At 43.3% G+C, this 26697-nt stretch overlaps 2 protein-coding genes across 2 annotated transcripts in view; one reads left to right on the top strand and one right to left on the bottom strand.

Annotated features, from left to right (window-relative positions):
• LOC309534855 (uncharacterized protein) lies at positions 1-26697 on the bottom strand. Its single transcript, XM_082227319.1, has 4 exons — positions 25540-26697; positions 17575-17629; positions 14697-14816; positions 1-2019 (listed from the first exon to the last, which is right to left on the bottom strand). The coding sequence occupies exons 1-4, from the start codon at positions 25597-25599 to the stop codon at positions 1949-1951; spliced, it is 306 nt and encodes a 101-aa protein (XP_082083445.1). The 5' UTR covers positions 25600-26697; the 3' UTR covers positions 1-1948.
• The window catches only part of AK5 (adenylate kinase 5), an 88258-nt gene continuing 75270 nt past the window's right edge, over positions 13710-26697 (top strand). The window contains exons 1-2 of the mRNA XM_082227285.1: positions 13710-14471; positions 23763-23949. Of these exons, the coding sequence (XP_082083411.1) occupies positions 14412-14471; positions 23763-23949 (247 nt within the window). The 5' untranslated portion in view covers positions 13710-14411. The remainder of the gene's footprint in view (positions 14472-23762; positions 23950-26697) is intronic.

Raw genomic sequence — 26697 nt, 5'->3', positions numbered from 1 at the left:
TAGGGGAAGGGTAGTACCTCTGGTGGGGGACACACTGTGCTCCTTCTGGGGTAGTTTATCCACCTTTGGTTCCCACCCTGCACTCAGCTCTCTCACCTGTGGCTCCTAAAAGCTGTCAGCGTATGATAGTGGCCAGCCACACCCCGAGAAACAGCTTTGACCAACTAGCTCAGGGGTCAGCAAAACTTTTCAGCAGGGGGCCGGTCCACTGTCCCTCAGACCTTGCGGGGGGCCGGACTATATTTTGAAGGGAGGAAAATGAACAAATTCCTATGCCCCACAAATAACCCAGAGAGGCATTTTAAATAAAAGGACACATTCTACTCATGTAAAAACACGCTGATTCCTGAACCATCCGTGGGCCGGATTTAGAAGGTGATTGGGCCAGATCTAGCCCCCGGGCCTTAGTTTGCCTACCCATGAACTAGCTAAACCAGCTAAGGGGAGCCAATGGGTCTCAAACTCTCAATGAGTTAGGGACTGTCTTTCAAGACAGGTGGATGACAACTGAGTGCATTTTTGTGCAATTTAAGATCCTGCCATCACAATGCATGTGACATTTTTTGCCTAAGTTTTAGCCAAAGTAGAGGCTAATTGGACAGAGCTGGCAGACTTTATAGCATGGCTTTCTTTTTATATAATATGATTTGCATGATTACAGGAGTCATTCGACACCAGCTTTTGAAGCTTTTGGTGACAGATGGGTGATGATTGTACATGGTGTATGTACTGTATTTTTATTTATTTCATAGCCTATTGAATAAAATTAATTTATTCAGTAGGGTTAATGTTACAAAACAAATTTGTTAACTGGAGCTGTGGTTGAGATCTGGGTTAGATGTCTTAATATAAATTTCTTCATAATAAGAATACATGTTTGAAATCCTTTTTGGAAATATATTTAAAATGGAACAAAATGAATAGGAAAACTGAAATTAAGTTCTTGATTTGGTTTAATTATCAAACATTACTGTAGATGCATATGCTGTTTATATCTCTTTTGTGTGAATATGGACGATCATAGCAACATACAAATGACATACCACAAGCCTACTCTTGAATCTTCACTGTCACAATCAAATCAGAGAAAGATGAAAAACATGCCCATCAAATCCTATTTTCAAAGCCCACATATTCTCTAGTGATCTGGTTTTATAGTCTCAGACCATAAGAAGGCTGAATGACAGCTAAACCACTGTAACAAGTATAAATATTATTTCCCTCACTTTTATCATTTGTGATGTCTGTTCAACTTCTAAAAGAAACAAAAACACATACTATTTGCAGTTACCAGTCAACACAGTTTTGCAGAATCAATTTTTGTTTTAATTCCATTGAATTTTAGAAGAAGAAAAATGCCCACAATGCTATTTTCAATTAATTGGGTGGGAAATTTCACAATAATAATGTACGAATATGTACTATTTCTGTTCCAATTTCTTGATGTGTGGAGTTCAGGGACCAGGCTAGGACAGGGACACAAAGTTGGCAGGGGGTGGCGAGATGTACAGTCCTGCTTCAAACCATGAGTGCCATAAGTGAGCATTGTGCAAATAAGGCTAGTGTCATAAGCCCTGTGGCTCCATTGGGATCAAACATGGCTTGCGTTATGAGCTGACAGGACACCAAGGACAGAGAGGAGGATCCTGGTAAGATATACATACTGGGACAAGCTGAAGATGGGGATGGGCAGGTTGGGGACTTACAAGGTACTCATGGGACAGCAGAAGACACCGAGGGGGCAGCATGGACAGTTCAGGGGAGCCAGGGGGAGAAGACATTACCAGAACCAGCAATACCCTCCATCTTCGCAGACACGGTGGGCTCAGGAACATCAGGAACTGTACTCCAGGAGACTGAGGCAGGCAAAGGAACACAGCTCAGCCACTAGTGGACCAGGTGAAGGTCATAGGACTCGTTAGGTCTGGGAGGAGATTGTGGATTAGGTTCAGGGCAAGTGAGGATCACATGCTTCATCAAGTTGAGAAGCACAGGTGCTCAGCTGGAGAAAACTCTGGTCTGTAAATTTATCAGGACAAGTTATTTGTTGTTTACTGTAGTAATAATTGTGTTCTTAAAATTTATCTTCTGTACTATGAAAATAAATAAAACCATTATTTAAAAAATAAAAATGATTGGGTAGGATTAAAGGGAAGCAAAGCAGAAACTCTTTGTCTCCTCAACTTTCTCTGTTAATGGACCACAGTTTGGCTGCTTCAAGAACACCGGTGGACTGTGCCTTCAGGACTGACCCCAGGTGTTCCAACACAGGTTCTTCTGCAAAGGCAGTAACCTGACCTTACTAACTGACTTTGGACCTTGCTTGTTCCATTAGACCTGGACTGGTACCTGACTGGACTGTCTGACTACTCTCTAGCCTTGTCTTTGGGACTGTGTGCACTATCAGAACTTACCTCAGGGGTATGCAGGGGTTCAGAACAGCTTGGCAAACTCAGGTGGTTGAGGAGGATGAAGAGGAAGCAGGAGCAGAGGTAAATTGTGGGAACTGAGGATGACTCCTTTCTGCCCCTCCTGTGGAGTAGAGAGCCTCTTTGGGGGCTGAGGAGGGCAACGACCAACCACTGGAGATGGCTTAGTGGGACGTGGCAGAGTTAGGAAGGGAGGGTGCAGCCTAGTCACAGAGGACCAAGTGCCACCTCCAGAGATGGGAACGGACTCACCCACCAGATAGAGTGTGAGCCTATGAATCCAACCTTCCTACAAGGTAAAAGAGTCTGATGAAAATCTTGTCACCTTGTCTTTAAAAGCTTGGCGTGTGGGACATGAAAACTCACTGGGGCATCTTTACTGATTCCACCCAGTTCTTAACTACTTGCCCAACTCCTGGACTCCTGCTGCTGCTGCTAAGTTATGCTGTTCCTTGCCTAAAGAAAGATCTCTGTCTACCTCACAAGTATGAGCTTCTGTCGTCGTGTTTGGGGCAGGAGTCGGGACAGCTAGACTAATACTGCAAGTAGAAAGCTAGTATTCCTTCCCTTTCCTTCCCTTGCAGTGCATACTGCAACTTGTGAAGAAGGCCCTGGGTATCCTGCCCTGCTTTTGCCAGCGAGTTGAGAGTAGGTTGAGCTGAGAATGGCTCAGTTCTCCTCCTCCTCTTCCTCGCATCCTCAAAGTCCCTTCCCACCTGGGCTGCAGGAGTGAGGAGGAGGCTGGTGGCAGCAACTAGCACATAGTAACACCCAACAGGCAGCATTGCAGCAACGACAGAGAGTGTATGAGAGGCTCTCTTGAGCACACCCTACTCCCCCCCCCCAACTTAATGTTGCAGCATCATTACTTGAGTGTTTCTCTGCTGATGTATCATGTGACTGGCTGCTAGGGAAGAGAAACACATACAGTACAACGTCAAGAACACAGGGCTGGTTGCACAACACATTATGTAGGAGAAACTGGACTGGGGGCTGCCATTTGGGAATCTTCCTTATGTTCCTGTAACATAGTTCTGCTGTCAACCACAGCATCAGACTCTATTCTGCTGAAGCAAAGGAGCTTCAAATGGAGACTGCAATATGAAATCACTGGCTTTTAACACATAAAGTGTTCTTGTGCCTCCACTTGTGGATTGAACTGTGACAATGGGCCATTATTTTTAGCACATTATATGTGTTAATTGGTTTAGCAATGACAGGACAGCTGTGTCCTCAAATACTGCTTTGGGAATGACCACTGTTAAGTATGTAATTATCACTGTCTGTTCTTTCCTGCACTTTTTGTTTCCCTCTGGTGTCACTTTTCACAATCACCCCATCCAAGTTCATGAATCTGATGAAGTAGACTGTAATAAACTTGTCATAATATATTCTACAATAAATTAGCTAGTCTTTAAATTGCCTCAAGACTCTAATGTTTTTGCTCTAAAAGACTAACATGGCTACATAGCTAACATGCTGTGGTCTAAAACATCAGAGGGCAATAGCTAAGAGAGGCTGAATTAGATTATATAAATCCCAATGGATTTTGAATACACGCTTCTACAGAGGCAGGTCTCTGCAAATATAAGATTTCTCAAGACAGGATCAAACTTAACAGGTTTCTGTTTTTCCAAGGTGTGACAAGCAGAATCAATTGACTCTTAATAACATTTCAAACAAAATCAAATACACTTATTTTAAAGAATATTAACAACAAAATGGAAGAAGCTTTCTATTCTACTAAAAACTTGAGGCGCATTTCAATTCTTGTGCTTTTTGCTCTTTTGACTCTCTATTTCTCATTTTCTGGCAAATGTCTGCCCTGCTCCCATATCACAAAAGATAGTAGCAGAGGCTTTTACTTGTTACGTAATACAGTGGTACCTCGGGTTACATAAGCTTCAGGTTACATATGCTTCAGGTTACAGACTCCGCTAACCCAGAAATAGTACCTCGGGTTAAGAACTTTCCTTCAGGATGAGAACAGAAATCATGTAGCGGTAGCGCAGCAGCAGCAGCAGCAGGAGGCCCCATTAGCTAAAGTGGTGCTTCAGGTTAAGAACAGTTTCAGGTTAAGAACAGACCTCCAGAACGAATTGAGTACTTAACTCGAGGTTCCACTGTAGATCTTTATTCAGGCATGTCCTAGTATAGGCTCAGCAGAAGCCACAGGGTCCAGAAGTCATCATTCCAAAGTATGCGAGTAAGACAAGAGATTCAGAGCTGAAGGAAACCAATGATGATGTCTCAACAGTTGTCACACCCTTCCCTTCCAGCTTTTAAAGCCGAGGTGTGGCGAGCTCACTTGTGAGACTTAGTGACAAGACTGTGCCCTGCCTCTCTGACTGCAGGAAGAATTCAACATAGCACTCTCATTCTGCCAGCACAAGGATTTCAGCTTGCTAGATGAAACAGTCTCCCCTCTCCTTCCTCTGTGCACTGCTTTGGGGGTTCTCCCAAGCCCCCTCCCCCAAGCCAATTTGTAGCGGGAGAGGGAAAGCCTAGTTGCACTAGCAGAATTCTGCTAGCAGAACTTGTTAGTTGGATCTGTAAAGGCCGATCGGACCTCAGGGGCATAGGGAACCACTAGAAGTGGTCCCATCAAGCAATCTCAGTATCAAGGTAGTACCATCTGGATGGGCTTGCCAAGAAAAGCAGCTTTGAAAACATACTGTTAAATAAATATCCAACCACCAGTTCAGCCATCTTTTGTACATGCAGTGGTGGCCAGTCCCCATTGGGACTGGAAGGGCATAAAGCAAGAAGCCGACAGTAAGTGGCACCAGAGCCAATGTTAGGCAGAGTCAAGCAAATTTAGTTTCCTCCCCCCCCCCCTTCCCACCTGCTCCCTGCTGAGTTCTAGAAATGTAACTGAGCCTAAGGATGAGGAAGCTGACAGCCACCTTAGGTTGGTGGATCAGTGCCCCAGTCATCCTAATGAGGACACCATATTGTCCTTCACAGCAGGCACCACATTGTCTCAGGCAGCCTGCTGGAGAAGAGAGTGCCGTGCCTACTTTTATCTACATGGAGAATTGCCTTCAGCCAGGTTATGTTTTTAACCGAAAATTGTCTGTTCTCTGTCATACTGAGGGGTTCTGTCTCATCACAAGCTGCCTGATCCTTCTAACAGGATCAAGGGCTGGATCTAGACACATCAAATAAGTGATTCAGTTAAAAGTATTGTAAACTCATACAGGGAAGTCTGGCAGGGAAAGACGGGACTCCATAGCGCCATATAAAACACTTTTTAAAAAAAACCCAATCTAGCTGAGTCCAAGGACTAAACTTTGGACCTTCTGCAGGCAAGGTTGAGTATGTGCCCTACCACTAAATGATGAAAGGAACATTGGTGGTATCTTGCATAGTTTATTCCTCCAAGGTACTCTTTTTCTTCTGAGGTCAGTATTGGTCACCGCCAGCCTTGACATAGGACAAGGAAAGGGGTCCTATTTACTTTTCTGGAACCCATCTGACTAAATTCAACCATCTGCTTATTTTTCCTGTCCTTTTCCCTGAAGCCCTCTTAAAGACTTGCTCTGCTTCTGAAGCTAGTAAAACATCACTCACAGCATGTTGTCAGTATGACCCATTTCTGCCACCACTCTTCAGAAGACAATTTTCTTTTTGGGTAAGATCTGTTTGATGTTCTCTATATAGATTTGTTCCCCACATAGCCTTCCCCAAGAGGAAACTGTGTATCTGCAATGGGTAGAGAAGAACCACACCCCACTGGACATGAATCAGATAGGATTATTATCTTTTATTCACATTAAGTATGAGGAATGTGCTTCTAAAGCTGGTCTTGAGACAATCCGAGCATATAGGTCCACACTACAGAACTTGAACCTAAGTCTTGATCTCGTTCACGCATCTTATAAAATCTCCACAAGGATTGTTTCATAACAATATACTAAAACCTTTCCCAAAGAGTTTGAAAATAAATGAATACCATTTGGCCATATGGAAAATCTAGAACACCTGTGAGAAGTGTGTTGAGAAACAGTCTTATAAATGGTGTATTTTCTTTTTAAGGTAGACAGATTTCATCTTAGTCATCGTCATCTGTCTGATTAATTTGTTACTTGCAAATGAACTGGGCACAAAGTGCACTTGTATCCAAGTTATGCATTTGAAGGCACTTTTTTTGGAATAGAAGCATATGATTCAGCAAGTTCTTCTGAGAAGGTTTCACATAATTATATTTTTTTTCACAGAATCTAAACTTACAGACTTGCTCACTCTAAGTGATTACATAAGATCCTGATGGAACTTTACAACAATCTGGCCTAGCTCTTGCAGAGGCAGTGTTGCAGAGCTTTCACTCTCGGGTCTGATGCAGAATTCTGGGTGCATATGCATCTCTCATTCAAGTCTTTTATTATCATTACTCGTCCTTCCTTAGGAGTGCAGAATTGAGCTACCTCCTCTTTAGCTTCACAGCAACTCTGTGGAGTAGGTTATTCTGGGGGGGAAAGTGACTGACCCACTGTACCTTGAACCCAGAGTTCACCAGTCGATGTCCAATACTAAACCACACTGCCTCTCTCTCTTTGTTGTTTTGCATTGTTTAGGCTGCAAAATGATGGCGAGATATGTGTCTAATTAAACACATAGTCTACTTGTGCACAGACAATTTCCTGTTGATATTCCTCAGAGACATTTACATTTAGTTATTTTCCTTCTTAATGGGGGAGCCTGGATAGCTCAGTTGGTTAAGAATGTGGTGCTGATAATGCCAAGGTTGCAGGCTTGATCCCTGTATAGGACAGCTGCATAGTTCTACATTGTAGGGGTTGGACTAAGGACTCAGCTATATTAGTAAATAAAGAGTGATTTGAATGCATTATAAACATGCAACACCAGGTGGCGCCAGATAGCAGGAAATTTTAAAAGACGATTTTCCATAGGGATTTTTTTCTTTTGTTATAACGATCTGATTTCTGACTTATTCATAGCATTTCCCCCTGTGTTTAGATCCACCCTAGATGATCCTCATGGTCCCTTCCAACGCTATGATTCTATGATTCTATTTATGCACCCTAGTCCCTGAATATATTTTGTCACAGCCATCCAGTTGCAGGTGCCTTTTGGCAGGTTGTTTGGAAGTGTTGTGCTAGTCTGCTATTTAAGTGTCTCTGTATTGTCTTTTAAATTTTTAAACGAAGGTTTTGATGCACAGTAATTTGGAGGGCTATGTTTACATAAATACATTTTGTTTGTTTCTGTGTCCCTCCGCTTTTTGGTCCACATGCATCTCTCTGCAGTGCTATTTCTCATGGACACAGATCTGTAGCATTCATATGAACTACACGAGGAAATATTTAATAGGGTTTTTTTGTGGCTCTGGGTGTTGCCAGAGGTTTAAAAGTTTGTGCTTTTAAAATATTATTTCCCTGACCAACAATGCTGTCTCTACAGGTGACCAACATTCTAGCTCTCTTACTTGGCTTTGAGGATACTGTCTAAGAGTCTAAGAGTTGATATTAGAGCTGAGGGATACAATTCCCAAAGGAGCTATGTTGGGTGAGCGATTATCTCAGTATTCAGGAAGCCCTAAGGAGGACACACATACAGTTGGGAGTCTTTTCATATAGGTAAACTGCACTTGCTACTTCCTTCACTATTGCTGGCTGCCAGAATATTTATATATACACATACCCACTATATTCTTGGGAGGGAAATGCATTTACTTACCTTATATAAAACCTTACATTATGTAAAATATAAAACTTCCTGTGAAATGTACATGAGAAATGAGCTTATCTGATATTCAGTTGCAAACCCTGGTGTGTATCCCTGTTTTTTTCCTTTTCTCTCCTAAAAGTGTAGTACTGAATGCAGTTTTGCTACCGTCAAATCCATCTTCTTCCTTGCTATGAGATGGTTTAATACAGCCGATAAGCCACACCTGGCCATGTAGAGATCACTGGAACTGAACAGATTAATGAGCTCTTGAGATGCCATATTATAGCAAGATAATGATTTAGCTGAAGTTTTTGGATCACACCCTGGAGAACGAAAGTATATTTAAGGCCTACTGCTGTGCTCCCAAAACTGTGGCATGTGAGGTGATGCAGTATTTGGCAGCACTAATGATGATGGCTGCAAAGCTGCGGCCACCACAAACCTGCTGGGTTTTTATGAATCTGGCCTCTGGTACTGGCCTGGCTGAGGATGACTGAAGTCAGAAAGAGACTCAGGAAAGACCCATACGGCTTGAAGAAGCTAAAGAGCCAAGAAATTTGGCAACAATGTAAGAAAACATTTGGGGGGGAAGAAAAACAGATAGCCAGTGGTATACGTGGTTTTAATGCATAAGAACAAAAAAAATCTATTTTGGATCTGACTAAACATCCACTTAGTCCATCCTGTTTCCCACAACAGGACCTGAGTCTAAAATGGAGGGGCTGACAGCATTAGCACCCTCAGGGCCTTGCTTCTCTCATAGCCACAGCCTTGGATTCAAAAAGAAATCTAACATCACTCTGATTCTCTCTCCAGCTTACTGCTTTTTCCTCTAACTCACATCACTGGAAAACTCTCTGCCCTCAACTCTGGCTTTGTCTTTTTAACTACCTGCCAGTTGAGGGAGGGGCCTCACTCATTTCTTTGTTCCCTTAATGGCCTATCACTGACAAGATTCCCACATCAGGAAACTAGTGTGGCTCTCTGCATACAGTCTACTCCAGAGGTCAGCAAACTTTTTCAGCAAGGGGCCGGTCCACTATCCCTCAGATCTTGGGGGGGGGGGGTTTAGACTATATTTGGGGGGAGGAGGATGAACGAATTCCTATGCCCCACGAATAGCCCAAAGATGCATTTTAAAAAAGGGCACATTCTACTCATGTAAAAACACGCTGATTCCCAGACCGTCCGCGGGCCAGATTGAGAAGGCGATTGGGCCAGATCCGGCCCCTGGGCCTTAGTTTGCCTACCCATGGTCTACTCCTTTTCCCCAAACTCATAACAATATAAAAGTATGCAGCATTCCAAATGTGTCCCTACTATAGATTTGCAGTTTAATATTGTCAATTTTGTTCTGAGTCCCTTTCCTAATGATCCCTAGCATGGAATTTACCTTCATCACAACAGCTGCTGCATACTGAGTCGATATTTGCATGCTTCTCTGGCATCTTACTCTTATTATATGTACTGATCATTTTTATTTGCAAACAAAAGCGACAGAGAGGGACCCTTGAGACATCCATGTGATATTACTGAATCTCTTGAGCCTGAAACAACACTCTCTCCCCTCCAATCCCCACAGAAAACAAATTAGCAAAAGAAAGTATCAAACAGCACACCCCTACACAAATCTACATACTCAAAAGTCTCATTGTACTCATTGGGGCTTACACTTAGTTATAACTGTGTGTAAGTTTGTAGCCTAAAGGGTGGAAGAGTACATTTTAACATCAGGAAAAATCAAAGGCTCCAATAATGAGGAAAGCAAGGAAGAACACCAGCTAGTATGTGATGTGAGACTTTGACATTTGTCAAAAAAGATTGCAGGAAGGTCGGCTGGGTACAAATGTCCCCATCGAGATAACAAGAAACAGAACACCAGTTAGAGACAGTCAGTATTGGAAGATGATATCAGATACAGAGTGCAGCCTAGCTCTTCAGCATTGGGTAGGGACTGATGCCCAGGGCTGGAGGGGAGGGTGATAGGCTATTCTGCTTCTCAGGGGTGCTACCAGATAGAACAGATGTTTCTCATGCACATAACCTTTTTCCAGTATCCACAATACATTACTTGCATAAAAAGGCCAAGCCTGCATGAGTTCTGGATTTAACCTTTCTGGGGGAAATCTGTTAAGTTTAAACAAACAAACAAACAAACAAACAAACAAACAACTGATGCCAATGACCCATTTACAATATTAAGCCTTCATTTGAAAGCACCCCAAGTTACACCCAGCAGATGAGCAGAGGTATTTCATATTCTACTCAAATTCAAATGAGATTGCAGAGAAGACGGATGGATATTTTTTTTTCATCCAGACTTTACAGTGGAAGATGTAGGGCTGTGCCTGAACTAACTTTCTCAAGAAGGGAGTCAGAGGAACTAGGGAAATATTAGTGACAAGAAGCTTTATTAACAAATTAAAAACTGACTCTTTGCCAGGTCTAGATGGTATTCACCTAAGATTTCTTAAAGAACTAAAATGTGAAATTGCTTATCTCCTAACAAATATATATAACTTGTCTCCAAGATCAGCCTCTATACCTGAGGGCTGGAGGAAATTGGCAATGGAACACCAATTTGTTTTAAAATAGAAAAAGACATCTAGAAGAGATCCAGGAAATTACAGGCTGGTTAGCATAAAGTCTGTTTCAGGAAATCTGGTGGAAGCCATTATTATACAGTATACAGAATTACCAAGCACATAGAAGAACCAGTATGGCTTCTGCAAGGTACTTGCTAACCTTTTAGAGTTCTTTTGTCACCAACCATATAGATAGAGGTGAGGCAGTTGGCATTGTGTACTTGAATTTTCAAAAAGCTTTTGGTAAATTACCTCACCATAGACTCCAGAGTAAGCTTAGCAGTCATGGAATAACAGAAGAGGTCCTCTTATGGATCAATAACTAGTTATGGAACCAGAAGAGAGTAACTAGGTAGTTCTCCCTGTGGATGGATGCAGAAAGTTGAGACATTGAGATATGTCCTTTTAAACTTGTTCATTAACGATCTAGAGTTAGGGGTGAGCAGTGAGGTAGCCAGGTTTGCCGATAACACCAAATGGTTCATGAAGGATATTATAAAAAGTGATTGCAAGAATCTCTGCAAAGTGGGCAAATGGGCAGTAAAATGGCAAGTGTGTAATTCAAATGTAAGCAAGCGTAAAGTGATGCACGCTATTGCTCCTTTGATATGTTGTGAGCCACTTCGGCCACAGTTTTGAGGGTAAGCGGCATACAAATTCAAATGAACGGTAAGTTCAGTAGAGTTTACTCCTAAGTATTTTTAGCAGGGGTGCACAAGAGCCACATTCTGTCATGGACAACCTTTGGTGGCCACATGCAAGTGGTCACATGCAAGTGGTGCATGGTGCCAGAGGCAAAAGTGTGTCCTGCAATGGTTGTTACTCTAACCTTTGCACAGTAACTTACATTTCAGCTATAATACATGCTTGAGGCTCCTCTCCAATCTCCATCTGGATAAGTAAGAGGCATTACCACAGTTCAAGAACTCATTCCAGCCAGGCAAAAACTCTTGAGAAGGGCACAGAGCAGAGGTGTGGACAGGGGATAGCTTGCCTGTGTGATGGTGTGGCCTGGAGAGTGTCTTAAGAGAGCTCTAGAGGGCCTGAGAGATTCTCTACCCCTGGAGTATAAAACTGAAGCCCATTTCCAGGGAAGGACCTGGCAACCCTTAAGTGTCATGGAAATGAGTTGGCAAAGAAAGATTCTAGAAATCATCAAATGGCACTGTTCATTTTCATTACTGTGAAGTCATCTGGATTTGGCTCAAAAGGGAGGCAGTAATAGAAAGAAGCTTGGATGAGCACTGGTTTGGTCACATTACAAACATGGATAAGCCAGAGAGCCTGACTGGTAGGCAAGAGAGGATGAAAAAGGCCAAACGAATATGGACTGAGATAGAGGGATTGATCTAGAGAGCAAAGCTAGTCAGGAATTGGCAAGTACCCTGTTTACGTTAAAAGGACAGATGGTCATAATGATGATTTCATTCTTTTCACAAATGTATTTTCTAATGCTTCAGGATAATAGCCAAGCTGTCTATGCATTTGTGGTTATGAGACCAATATTTTAAAGAAAGGTCAATTTTCCTTTTAAGGGGGTATTTTTACTTTCCTGAGGGTGTCTCCTGTTAGTTGTCGCTGTAAAAAGGGCATTGCATTGCTAGAATTATCCAATCCAGAATGTCAATTGTTATGTTGATCTAGCTAGACATATTCTGCATGCTTTAAGTTGCCATATATTTCCCAGCTGTTGTTCCTGATATTTTTGGATTTGGTCTGCAGAGAGCTTCAGCATTGTCAGACAAGCCCTTCACTCTGAGTGTCCCCTGCAAACAATAAAAGATCACACTATGTGATCAGAAGATTAACTTGCTATAGTGCCAACTCCTTAGAATGCAGATGCACCCTCCATCCCAGCAGTGTGCATGTTGATCAGAAAGGGGGGGGGGGGAAGGAACGCCAGTGAATTTTATTGACAAAAACAGAACTACTGCTATATAAATTCTAAAGGTCAAGATGTAGCATCTGAAAAGCAGGAATTGAATTTGTTTCTGTATGACAACAATTTCTGTCAGATTTTGTTCTGAGAAAGCTACATTAATCCCCATGATGGTTGATCATGGGGTATATATATATATATGTGTGTGTGTGTGTGTGTGTGTGTACACACACACAATTATATATATATATATATATATATATATATATATATATATATCGATCGTATGTCCCACAAAGGGAAGTTCTACTGCAACTTTTTGTATATGATATTTCCCAGTTATCAGGACAAGCACTTTGGCCTCAGTCATTTATTCAGTTTATGGTCTTAACTGGGGCTCTGTGGTACATACTCCCTGGTCTTTTCGCTGCATGCAAAGTTACTGTCATCTGATTATCACTAGTCAGGGTATCAAGGGCCTTATTCCCAGCTGAAGGAAACTGACAGTCTGAGAGAGGCAGGAGGAGCAAGGAAGATGTTTGCATATGACTGTACAATATGTTGGCTTGGTATGAGAGTTGGTATGAGGGCCAAGTATGGCATAGAAAAGAGAAAGTAGTAGGTATTCAGAACGCACCTCAGCTTAACACCATAACTGCTCCTTGGGAGCCATCAGGGCTGTCAAATCGGATGCGGCTGTCAAATCTGGAGGCGATTTTGGCTCTGCACGCGGTAGGTTGTCTTGTCCTCTTGCCCAACAGAAACGGGCGTATTCCTAAATTTTCCCTTAACTTGGCCAAATAGTCCTTTGGGCGTTTAAAGGGGGGGGGCAGTAATCGACGTGGGGGGCAACATGTTAAACCACCCTTCCTTGCGCGGCCCCGATCCAACTATCCCTGCCCTGTCTCCGTGGCTGCTTTTGAAACACACTTGCGACGCATTTATATAAAGGCCAAACGTACATGCTGAACCAAACATAGTACCAGAACCTCAGCCAATTCCACGTGGGCGATCATTTCTGGCCGCCCTTTGAGAACACGAACCCATCGCCCTAGGTGCTTCGCCGGCTCCTTCCTCTCTCCACCTTGTCCGTGCGCTTTCACACGCAAACACACACACACACACACACACACACACACAGAGAGAGAGAGAGAGAGAGAGAGAGAGAGAGAGAGAGAGAGAGAAGCGCCTTTGGAGCAGAGAAACTCAGCTCTGGCGTCTCAGTGTGTGTTTGCGAGAGAGGAAACCCTGAATTTCTTCAACTGTTTCGCCCTTAAACTTGGTGGCGTGGCGGTAGGGGGATCCGCTTTAGGAAAGACTTCCTGACCCTCGCAGGGCGCACCCCAGTCGGTTATCTCGGACGACGAGCTTCCCCTGGAGATTATTATTCTTGATAGTACTGGCAATTTGTTCAGGGGACACCACGTGTGCGGTGGCGCGGCGCCTGTGTGCATTTTGGCTTGCACGCAGCACGGCGGCATCGTGCGATCCGGAGTCACCCCCCTCCCCGGCTCCTTTCCAACAGCAGCAGCCACCCACTCCCGCCACCCAGCACCACCCAGCTTGCCTGGCGGCGCGCGGGCTGGGCTGCGAGGAGAGGGGAGGTGCTGGCTTAGGCTCCGTCTCTTCTCCCTCCTCTTCCTCCGATCCCCTTTCCCCGCGGGAGCGAGCGCTTTGCAAGGACAGCGAAGGCTCTCGAGTGCGGGGCGGACGAGGCGAAAACACCCGCCCCCCTTCCCTGCCCCGCGGTAAAGCCGGGCAGAAGCGCCCAGCAGCCAGCCAGCCAGCAGCCCCGGCCGCGCCACCGCCCTTTCTCCGCCAGGAGGCATGAGCACCTGCGACGCCAAGGAGTATCTGGCCAAGAGGGAGATCCCGCAGCTTTTCGAGGTAAAAAACCTCCTCGCCAGCCGGTGGACCCCGGCAGCCGCTCACCTCTCGCCTCTGGACCCTGGGTGGAGCAAGTTCCCACGAAGTCTAGGGGAGACTCACAGGAAGGAGAGGGGGGGGGCGAGGCTGTGGGATCTAGGGCAAGGTGGGAGAGCACGGAGCAAGGGCAGCTGCCCGGCATATTGAAGGGGCAAGGCTTGTTTCGAAGGGAGGAATGTCACTTACTCCAGACTTCGCCTCTGACCTCTTTCGCCTTCTTCCTGCACAGTTTTCCAAGATCTAAAACGATGGTTGCGGTCTTTTGCCCCTTCCATAGTATCCGTGATTTGGGAGACATACGAGACCCTACAGGCAAAGGGGGGGAATTGGGGTAGTTAGTACGGCAAGGGAAAAGGCATCCTCCTACCCCTGTCTGCTTGTTTTGGGTACCCAAAGAGATGCCTTCGCTTACAGAGCAGATTGTGCATCTTCTCAGCCCCCTGCCTGCTTCCTTTTGCCTTGCTCACCTAGCCTCATTCTGCGGAGCAGAGAGGAGTTAACGTTGTCCTCCCACTCTACTTTTAATGGATCTGGAAGCTTTCTTGCCTCCGGTTGCCTTGGCTCCTCTAGCTGCTTGTAAGGCAGCATTGATCCGACCTTGTGAGATGTGAATATGTGTGGAATTGGTGATCAGAAAAGCAGGAGGCAGGAATGTGTCATCTCCCATGGCATTCTCTGAAAGCTCTACATATCTTGACTCCAGGGTGAATGGATGGAGCAGTCAGTGGAGATGCTGCTGCAGTTTATTTTCTCCTAGGCTGCATGCCTCATGCAGCCATGAATGCTTCCTGTGATCAAAACTGTGATATTTAAAAGGGAACATGATTGGGTAGCTAAAGTGAAAATACAAAGTCAGTTGCTTGTGCTACTTGAGACCTAAAGCGATTTGGTCTCAAGCATGTTCATCTGAACATTTTGGCACACTTAGGGTCCCAGTCTCCATTCCAAAGAGTATTTTCATTGTCATTGCGTCAAATCTGTTTAATGAGAATTTTTACCCATAACATAAATTCTCCCTTCCCTCTGCTGGTGTTTTCATTTGTCTCATGGAATTCTTACTTTAGGGGATTCTGTAAGAAATATTTCTTTCTTTTCAGCAAATGACTGAAAATACCTAAGATGAATTTGTGAGTTATTTAAATGTTTAAATGGGTTAATTATAATTAACCCACTTGTAGTATCTGAACATAACAGTAAATCACAAATGCTACGTGCAGAGAAGTTTAGAAAACTGTAAGAATTTTTTTATACAAACACTATTTTTGTGTATTCAGTTATAGATTATAAATAGTAAAATTATTGATAGAATAGTTTTGGGGAGTGCAGTCCTATACATGTCTACTCAGAAAGTAGCTCCATTGAATTCAATGGAAAGTGTGTATAATAGTCAAGCTAACACTCTAATCGTTTCAAGGTGCCTATGATATTGCTATGCTATTGTTATGTTATTAATCATTATACAACATATCTAATATCTAAATGCCTTACAATCTATATTCTTGCTTGTTGTCACAAAAAAATCAGGATGATAGGTCACTCTTACTCCCATTTAAACATTATAAACATGAGGTAGTGGGATTACATGGGAGCTTTTGATGTTTGATACAGAAGGACTAAATTTGTGCCAGGACAACATAGTTTCTGCTGCAATTAAAAAGGTGATTCTGCTATGTACATTAATTCATGCAAATGAAGCACATTTTGATATATTTGCTTATTTTGCAAATATCCACTCATTATTTGTTCTCCCTTCTGGTCATAGAGAAGAGTGAGAAACTAAGTAAGGCTCTACAGACTTGCCCAATAGTTATCTTGCTCAATTGTCTTACTATTCACCTATGCTTCTGATGTTTCACTACACTTCCCCCACACTTTCTCTACTGTTTTCAAAGCTGTAAGACACAGGTGGGGAACCCAAGATCTGATCTCATACAGGTAGGAGTGGAGGGAGCCTTAGGTGGGAGGGAGTCTTAGGTGGGAGAGAAGGGAAGTAGGGATGGGAAATGGGAAAGCAGAAATAAATAGAAGGGTGGAAGGAGGAGGGAGCTATTAGCGTAGACCTTTGGCAAGAATGGTATGTTCTTCCTTTGGCATCCTGTTGTGCTGGGAGGAAGAAGGGAGGGATGGGGAGACTATTCCCCTCCACACACTGCTGTAAGGGCTGGAAACTTTTAAAAACCAATACAAACAGGGACATTGACAGGATGTTGACTTTTACACTGAACAGCAGAATGCGCACAGGTTTGTTCATAATAGTTAGCATGAATTGTTATACAGATTTGACATAATAATTTGACAAGTTGCATTGTAGCAATCAAACAGTTTGGGCTGGGATGTGTGTGTGTTCTTCCCCCTCCATCCCTTTCCCCATTTTATTTTCTGCAACATACCAACTTCTTATATACTTTAATGCAAGCTGGTTCCATAGTGGAGATGTTAATCAATGACGCAAGTTAAAACTTTTTTTAAAATTCAGTTTTTAAAATTCCCTTTGATTAGCATCATGCCCCGTTTTGAATTTGTTGCCCAGGATATAATATCTCTCTCTGCTGGCAGCTGTCATCTGGAGATTTGAAGCAACTCTCATCTCACTGTACCATCTGAATTGAGAAAGACAGTCTAAGTGATGAATTGACGTCTGCAGACACTCATGGTCTGGATGTGGGTCAATAAACTACAGTAAAACTGAATCCAAACATGAATTTTGTTTGGGGTGGGTGGCAGCCTCAAGACCAGGAATTGGTAGGACAGGCTGTTCTAGACAGGCATTCCTCTTGGAGGAACAGATGCATAGTATGGGGGTACTTGTGGGGTCATCATTGTTACCTGAAGCCCAGGTGACCTCAGTGGCTAAAAGTGCTTGTACTCAGTGTCAACAAGTGTGCTGCAGTTATCTACACACAGGTAACTTGTAGTTTAGACTATTGTAATATGTTTTATGCAGGGCTGCCCTTGAAAATGGTCCCAAAGTTGCAACTGATGCAAAACACAGTAGCTAACATATTATTGGGTGCCCTAGAGTCCTTGCAAGTACCATCAACCTGGAAACAATTGTACTGATTACCTGTTTGTCTTCTGGGCAGACAGAAGGCAGGACAGCAAAAGGAAAAGTAGGCTCCCTGGGGAGCAAGAAGGGAATATGAGAGAAAGGGGGGCAAATATACAGATTATTATTATTATTAGATGGCTGTCACACAAAATGTGTCTCAAAGGAACCTGCAAATTAAGCTACAAATAATATCAAAGGCATTAAAACCACATTTTAAAAGTCATGAATGAGAGACTATCTGAAAAAGGTAATGCATCCATGTTATTTATTTATTTATTTAAAGGCTTTTGTAAGCCACTTAATATTTTAAAAATCTCTAAGCAGGGACAAATCCTACCCACCCCATTACAAGCATTACAGATAGGCCAATGCGCTCCACATTAACAACCAAATGCCTGGGTAAACATAAATGTTTCAGCCTGGTGTCTAAAACAGACAGTGATAGTACCAGGTGTGCTTCCCTGGGGAATGCATTCCCCAAATGGAGAGCCACCACTGAAAAGGCCTGTTCTCATGTTGCCACCCTTCAGTTACCAGCATGTAGACAACAGAGGTTAGGCTAAGCCTGTCTAGATAGGCTTGCAGCTGAATCACTAGCTAAAACTGATGGAAGACAATTTGCACCATCTAGGCTACTTGTGTCCAGAATGACAGTAGTGGATGCAGAAGTAGTCCCAGGCTTTGCACCTGCTCCTGTAGTTGGAGAGCACACCCACCACCACACCTGCAAATGTAAAGGAGAAATAGAGCTGCATGTCATCAGTATATTGCTGACAGTACATTCCAGATCTCCATATGACCCCACTCAGTGACTGATGTGGTCAGTGGGAGACTCCCGCGGGACCTCATATTGGAGCCAAACAACATCATCCCCCATTTTTATCAGTCATGAGAAGCAAGGTGCACAGCTTATTGTCCAAACCAAGCACCTGGTCAAGCTGTACTAACTGAAACTCATCCAACACAACAGGGCTAAGGAATGCTTTGGATCCCTTTTTAGATTCATCTGCTTAAAACCAGAGTTGAGGTCCCTGCAGATGCAAACAATTTTATCCTCAAAATGCTTTGCAAAAAAGTCACAGCAGGCCACTGTGTATTCTGCACCTCCTTTGGACTAGAATGTTCTGATGGCAGACCATCCTAATAGGCCCTCACCTCTGTGGTGGGGGAAAGCTGCTGAAAGCCTAAATCTCAGCTAGAGTAGATCCAACCCAACCATGAAAAAGGACTGATGTTGCAGTCCCACCCACGGTGAGACCCACCTTGCCAGAATTCAAATTGCTGGCTGGCGGGATCTCCTGTCACACCATGCAGCCGGCCAGAGATTTCCCAACTGCTGGCTCCCAGCCAGATGTTGCTCCAGGGGTGCTTGAGCCCCAGCACTGCTGGCCCGCAACCTCTGCCCACCCCTGTACCAGGGAAGTGGCCATTACTATCCCAGATTAAGCACTTTCTGCCCATTCAAGACAACCAGATTCAGAGCATGGCCTACCACATGCCTTGGGCTGACCTTTATTTGTTATACACAAGATATACCATAGTTATATCTTATGCAGTGTTTATGGGACAGATATATTCTTTGTACATATGAGAAGACGTTTTGAACTTTAAAGTGTAAACTGTTCTTTTGAAATATTCCAAAGAGGCTTATGGTGATACTGCCCCTTTAAGACTGGTTTATGGGAATGGGTTAGAACCTCAGAAATAATGATCTTACATACAGCTGTCTTCCGATAAGGCTTCAAGGCCGGTGTCACAAGGTAATTGGGTGGTCTTAAGTTCCCATAAACCTGGATTGGTGGGAGCTCTTGGCAGCCAGCCAAACCGAGGTCTGCATCTATTTGGGCTTTTGACAGCATCTTGTTCCGTTGCTCAGCCTAAGTGAGATTTAAGTGTAAGCGTTTGTTAATTAGTTGGATGTTAGTGTTTGTTGTCTTCTTACCTTCTGAGCTATTTTTATCTGTGTGATTATTTACCTTGATCAGTGTAATTATTTCTACAAGAGAGTTTTTCTCATAGGGTTTTGTTTTAGTAAAGTTGGTGTATGATTTTATGAAATTTGGTCTGGTCTGAGTTCCTGAACACTTTAATTTCGACCATGCTTTTCAGACCAAGGATCATCCACCACAAGGCTGCTACGGTGCTATGAGTAAACCTGCCAGCTTCAGTTTTGAGGCCACAGCAGTTTATATCTACTTCACAAAACTGTAACAGTACAGCAGTTATGTAAAGTGGTTGTTTAACAGATGTTGCCACATCATAAAAATGTATTAGGTTCTTCGGGTCACATATTTCTGGAGTTGCACATTTTTCTCTGTGTGGAATTACAGAGCACACACATTTACCATGGAGTCTTTGTTTACTATGATGAATAGTGTGATTTACGAGGTGTTTACACATCTGTTCAATTGGACAAACTGGCCTTATGTGAAAAGATGTCAGTAATACGCAACAGTTTAATTATTTTACATCATGGTGACTTGAGCAAAATAAATCTGGGCTTACTGATCACTTCTCACTGTTTACTGTACACATCAGGGGTGTTTTTATTTCAAGAACACCCTGTAGCTGTGATTTTAAACATACTTAGACCATTCAAACATTCAAGAAAAGATTTGGCACTATCCACCAGCACCATATTGCTTTGGAATGCAAATGAGGAATCATGTAATTGAACTATCTCTCAAATCAGAAAGCCCATGCATGTGGAATATCTATGTACCCGATTGGGAAGATAATGAACCTATTCATTAACTTATTTATAATCAACATTTTCATAAAATATATCAATCAGCAAAAATAAAATCAGCAAAAAAGCATCCATGAAAACAACATTAAAAACATCAAACATCAATGATGCAGCATTCCCCACGGAGGAAGAATCTAATATGCCACATCTTTCAAATACAAATTGCCAGCTGCCTTTTAAAGTGGTATAGCCTGTAGCCAACACTACTATATGCTTTTTAGGGAACATTTGTGTATTTATTAATAGGAAGGTGATGTGTATTGATACCTGGATCATGAATTTCACAGAATTATATGATTAGAAGAGATCTAATGAATCATCCTGCTAGGATGTTCCTCACCAACATTCATGAATTCATTCAGTAAAAGTGGAGTTTTTTAAAAAAAAAATTGATGCATTTACTGTTATGTGGAGCAGATGCTCTATAAAATGGGTATAATTTACTGTGTCATTGGTGGGTGAAAAATGAAGTAAAACAAATAGAAAACATCCTACAATTTCCATTTATTTAAAATACTCTTCCAGGCATCAAGCAGGGCCATAGTGATGCCTTTAAGCAGCTTTTGTTGTCTATGTGATAAGTTACCAATATATCTACTGAATCTAAATATAGTCATAATTCGACCTATTGAACTTAAAGGGTATTGCATTTATCATGACTAAAGTCCCATTGATTTCAGTGGTTCTTTTCTAAGTGTGACTAAGTAGCAAAATAATCAGGAAAACTTGTTCCATAACAAGATAGAAGACTTGAAAATAATAATAATAATAATAATTTATTATTTGTACCCCGCCCATCTGGCTGGGTTTCCCCAGCCACTCTGGGCGGCTTCCACAGAAACCCAAAAAACACTAAAATATCATACATTAAAAGCTTCCCTGAATAGGGCCGCCTTAAGATGTCTTCTGAATGTCAGGTAGTTGTCCATCACCTTGACATCCGATGGGAGGGCATTCCACAGGGCGGGCGCCACCACCGAAAAGGCCCTCTGCCTGGTTCCCTGTAGCTTCGCTTCTCGCAATGAGGGAACCGCCAGAAGGCCCTCGGCGCTGGACCTCAGTGTCCGGGCAGAACGATGGGGGTGGAGACGCTCCTTCAGGTATACTGGGCCGAAGCCGTTTAGGGCTTTAAAGGTCAACACCAGCACTTTGAATTGTGCTCGGAAACGTACTGGGAGCCAATGTAGGTCTTTCAAGACCGGTGTTATGTGGTCTCGGCGGCCGCCCCCAGTCACCAGTCTAGCTGCCGCATTCTGGATTAGCTGTAGTTTCCGAGTCACCTTCAAAGGTAGCCCCACGTAGAGCGCATTGCAGTAGTCCAAGCGGGAGATAACTAGAGCATGCACCACTCTGGCCAGACAGTCAGCGGGCAGGTAGGGTCTCAGCCTGCGTACCAGGTGGAGTTGGTAGACAGCTGCCCTGGATACAGAATTGACCTGCGCCTCCATGGACAGCTGTGAGTCCAAAATAACTCCCAGGCTACGCACCTGGTCCTTCAGGGGCACAGTTACCCTATTCAGGACCAGGGAGTCCTCCACACCAGCCCGCCCCCTGTCCCCCAAAAACAGTACTTCTGTCTTGTCAGGATTCAACTTCAATCCATTAGCCGCCATCCATCCTCCAACCGCCTCCAGGCACTCACACAGGACCTTCACCGCCTTCACTGGTTCTGATTTGAAAGAAAGGTAGAGCTGGGTATCATCTGCATATTGATGAACACCCAGTCCAAACCCCCTGATGATCTCTCCCAGCGGCTTCATATAGATGTTAAAAAGCATGGGGGAGAGGACGGAACCCTGAGGCACCCCACAAGTGAGGGCCCAAGGGTCTGAACACTCATCCCCCCCCCACCACTTTCTGAACACGGCCCAGGAGAAAGGAGCGAAACCACTGTATAACAGTGCCCCCAGCTCCCAACCCCTCTAGACGGTCCAGAAGGATGTTATGGTCGATTGTATCAAAGGCCGCTGAGAGATCCAGCAGAACTAGGAAACAATTTTTTTTTTTCACCTTTGTCCCTAGCTCGCCGGAGATCATCAACCAGTGCGACCAAGGCAGTTTCAGTCCCATGATGAGGCCTGAACCCTGATTGGAAGGGATCCAAATGGTCCGCATCCTCCAGGCGTGCCTGGAGTTGTTCAGCAACCACACGCTCAATCACCTTGCCCAAGAATGGAAGATTTGAGACTGGGCGATAGTTGGCCATACTGGCCGGGTCTAAAGATGGTTTTTTAAGAAGCGGTTTAATGACCGCCTCTTTCAGCGGATCTGGGAATGTTCCCTCACAGAGAGAAGCATTCACCACCCCGCAGAGCCCATCGCCCAGCCCTTCCCGGCTCGCTTTTATAAGCCAGGATGGGCAAGGATCAAGGAGACAGGTGGTTGGTTTCACGCGTCCAAGCAGCCTGTCCACATCCTTGGGGGTAACGGATTGAAATTGATTCCATGCAACTTGACCAGACAGGGCTCTAGCACTCTCCCGCCCCAGCCCTGCTCCCACGGTGGTGTCTAGCTCCTTCCGAATATGAGTGATTTTATCTGCAAAAAACTTTGCAAAATCGTTGCAGGAGATCTTGGGGTCTTTACAAGGCCCCGGTGGTAAAGGTGGTTCCGTTAAATTGCGGACCACCTGAAAGAGTCTCCTGCTACTATTTTCTGCAGATGCAATAGAGGCGGTGAAGAAAGTCTTCTTCGCCGTCGCTATCGCCACTTGGTAGGCTCGACGTTGAGCTCTAACCTGTGTCCGGTCAGATTCGGAGTGAGTTTTCTGATTCGGAGTGAGTTTTCTGCTATTCTATCACCAAGTGCTTCATTATATACTACCACATGTATAAATTACCAATGTGTACTACTATCTGGGTGGGGAAAGGGAATGGGATTTCTGAATTTTTATTGTTGTGTCCTTCAGGATTTTATGAACCTAACAAAATATTGCAAATAAGCCTTGGGGCATATATTTAAGAGTTCAGCCGCACTGAGCTGGTTGAAATAAAGAAATAGGGGGAAACCAACTCATTTGGCAATTTTGTACCTTAGCAATGGTCCTACAATACCCTAATCTACAAATTGATTCAACTGGTATGTTTGGATTGTTTCCAAGGTAGTCGTATTTAAATCAGTGGCATTTAACTTGCTTAGCTTTGTTGATTAAGAAGCCCTATGAGTGTTCATTGGAAGCACTGTTTAACGAAAAATGTTCATATTTCATGCTTTTCCTAAAAGCAAAAAGCAACTAATAAATCAAGTCTTCATGTGCAGCAATGTTATGTTTTCATAAGTCACACTTGTAATTTTAGGAGGCTTAAACCTGTGTAATTTCTTAAGTTTGCCATAAAATGGAAACCTGAAATAACAGGGGGAAATGGGATTGGTATATAACAAAGTTAATTGTTAAACTGCAATCTTGTTTTCAACTTCAGTGGCTTATAAATCACTTTGGGGCATTATGTTTCAGAGTTTGCTGAATGGATTAATGTGCTACAAACCCGATGATCCAGTCGAATACCTGGAAGGTTGTTTACAAAAAGTGAAGGAGCTGGGAGGAGCAGAAAAAGTAAAATGGGACACTTTTGTCAGTCCAGAAAAAAGGACACTACCTGCACTGAATGGCAGCCAGTCAAGAAGATCCTTTTTCAGGAATGGTAAGATTTATTTATTTTTGTATCAATTTTACATTTCAGCTTGGATTCAGTTGACAAGCTGAGTAGAATGGGTAAGCCACTCACTGTATGATTTGAAGGTGGTAGTGATGTGGGCACATTGAACATTTGTTTAATGCTTTATTAGCACATTAATTAATTGTGATGTGGTCATGATTTGCTGCCTTGTGGCTTCTGTTAGTGATATGTGGCCACATTACATAAATGGGAACCACACCAAATATAAATCAATCAACAGTTGTAGAAGGATCCATCTTCATTTGAATTTTGATTCTAATTTAGATTTATTGCTGAATAATCTTTAATTAGATAAGGCTGAAATTCTATTCACTTATTTGGGACTAAGCCCCGTAAAACAGAGTGGGCCATATGAATAGGCAGGAGTGGTGAGCTGTGGCTTCCAGATGTTACTGGACTACAACTCCTATTATCCATGACCATTGTTCCATGCTGGCTAGGGCTAATGAGAGCTGGAGACCAGCAATACCTGGGTGGGGGATGGGGGGCAAGTGAGTGAGACCCATGATTTCTGTGGAAAAATATGCCAGGTTTGTTGGAATTCCAGTTGAATGGAGCAGTCTTTACAGTTGGAGGAGGGAAATAATTTTTCTTCCTATTTAGCAACTCCCTCGCAATGAAAAGACTTATGATCTGCTTATCTTCAGTTGACTGGCATTGACCAATCTGAGGAACTGTGGTGCTTTCTAAAGTTTGCTAAAGCTATATAAAGAACAACTTATTTACGATGGGCAAAAATGCAGAAATTGGAATGCTCTGAAAAGCCTTACTAGTGCCAAACATAACAAACAAATACAAGCAAGTGTATTTTCTCAGAAATACCCAGTGCCTAGTCATCATATACAATAACCTGATTGGCATTGCTGATATAATTAATATGGATTAGTTAGAACACCCAGAAAGCTGGGTATAAATCAGCTTGGATTTTAAGCCATTCCAAAAATCAGACTGGGATAACATACAATGTCTATACACAAAGGATACATAGGGAAAGTACCTAATTATTTTGCTGTTGTAAATGTTCCTATAAAGCTACTAGAATTCTATGCAATTTCTTGCTGTAGTTTTTCCTACGCAATTAAGGCATTTCATGCCTTGTATGTGTTAAAGGAAGTAATTAGATTGAAATGTACACATAATGTCTTAAAACAACAACTCTGGTATGATGTCTTAGCATGAATTTAAAATCAGACTTACAAAATACAGTGGTACCTCCGGTTACATACCCTTCAGGTTACATATGCTTCAGGTTACAGACTCTGCTAACCCAGAAATAGTGCTTCAGGTTAAGAACTTTGCTTCATTATGAGAACAGAAATCGTGCAGCAGCGGTGCAGCAGCAGGAGGAGGCCCCATTAGCTAAAGTGGTACTTTAGGTTAAGAACAGTTTCAGGTTAAGAACAGACCTCCGGAACAAATTAAGTACTTAACCCAAGGTACAACTGTAACTATAATAAATTTATCAGCCTGCATGGGTTTTAAATCTGCCCACCTGCCTATATATGCTACATGTGATTCAACAGCTTGAATAATGGGATTTGGCAAGCTGCTTACCCAAGATGAATTGTTACTTGCTGTAGACCAATTTGCAAGGCATATCTTTAAAAGTTTCATATAGACAGCATCTTACTTACTAAACATAACTGGAAGAATGTATTGCCTTAATGTACCAGTTGCTTGAAGTCCATTTAGGAAGCTCAAAATAGCAGGGAATTAATTTGCAGGAAACCACTCACTCTCAGGGGCTTACTTCAAGCACAGAGTTGCTTAGTTTTAAACTTTGTGATGTCCAGTAAAAATTGCAACCTGTAGCTTCATTTGCTTTACTGTCTCTTCAGTATGGAAGCTTTGTTTTATCCCTAGAGAGAACTCTATCCCTATTTCCTTAGGAAGCCATGGCAGTTTGTTTGCTTAGCTTTGATAAACCATCTGTGATTGTCATTTAATCTCCATTTGTCTGCTGGATTTGCAGAACACAACAAACCAGGTATTGGAAGACCGCAGCCAAATATTTGGCTAGTTGTTTCAAATTGTGTGGCATTTGTCAGTTCTTCAGTCTCTGGCAATATGTAGCTCATCTTTCTGACCATTCTACAATGTGCTTTAAATTTACGGCGTGCGTGTACACGGCCTTTCTTCCACTTTTCCTGGCTTCCTCCTTTCCCTCTGTTCATCACTCTCAGGGCCTCTCCTCATAGCCTAATTTTCTTTGCTCAGGAACAAAGAAAATTTTCCTTGCTCAGACTGAAGCCATGGAGATCCTGCTGTCAGTGTGGACGACACTGAGCTAAGGGGACCAGGGGGGGTCTGACTCAGTGTAAGCTACCTCCCTGTCTTTCTTTGTCGCCATCTTTGGGCCCCTCCTGAAGCCCACACCTCAGCAGGGAGCCCACTGCCAATGTCTGGCCTCCCCAGGCCAGCTTCTGCTGCTCCTTTGCGGCCTCTGCCTGTCCATATACCTCCTCTAAGCAAGAAAGCCACGACAACGAAAAAGGAGCAAGACTCTCTGCTCATCTTGCACACTCTGTGAATTGGGGCCTAAGCGAGAGGCTGAGCCAATAGGCCGCAATGGCAGCAGCGAGGAAGACTGTGGCCCACTCGGGGCCTCTTGTCCAATGGCTTTTCAAAACCACCTCCTGGAACTGCCTGCCTCCATTGGCTTCTTTTGGCCTGCTGGCTGCTTATTCTTCTGACACCTGTTTTGCTAGGCCC

The sequence above is a fragment of the Podarcis vaucheri genome, assembly GCF_965113315.1.
Source record: "Podarcis vaucheri genome assembly, chromosome: 6".
NCBI lineage: Eukaryota > Metazoa > Chordata > Lepidosauria > Squamata > Lacertidae > Podarcis > Podarcis vaucheri.
Note: the sequence above shows the minus strand (reverse complement) of the source record. Positions and strands in the feature narration are given on the sequence as shown.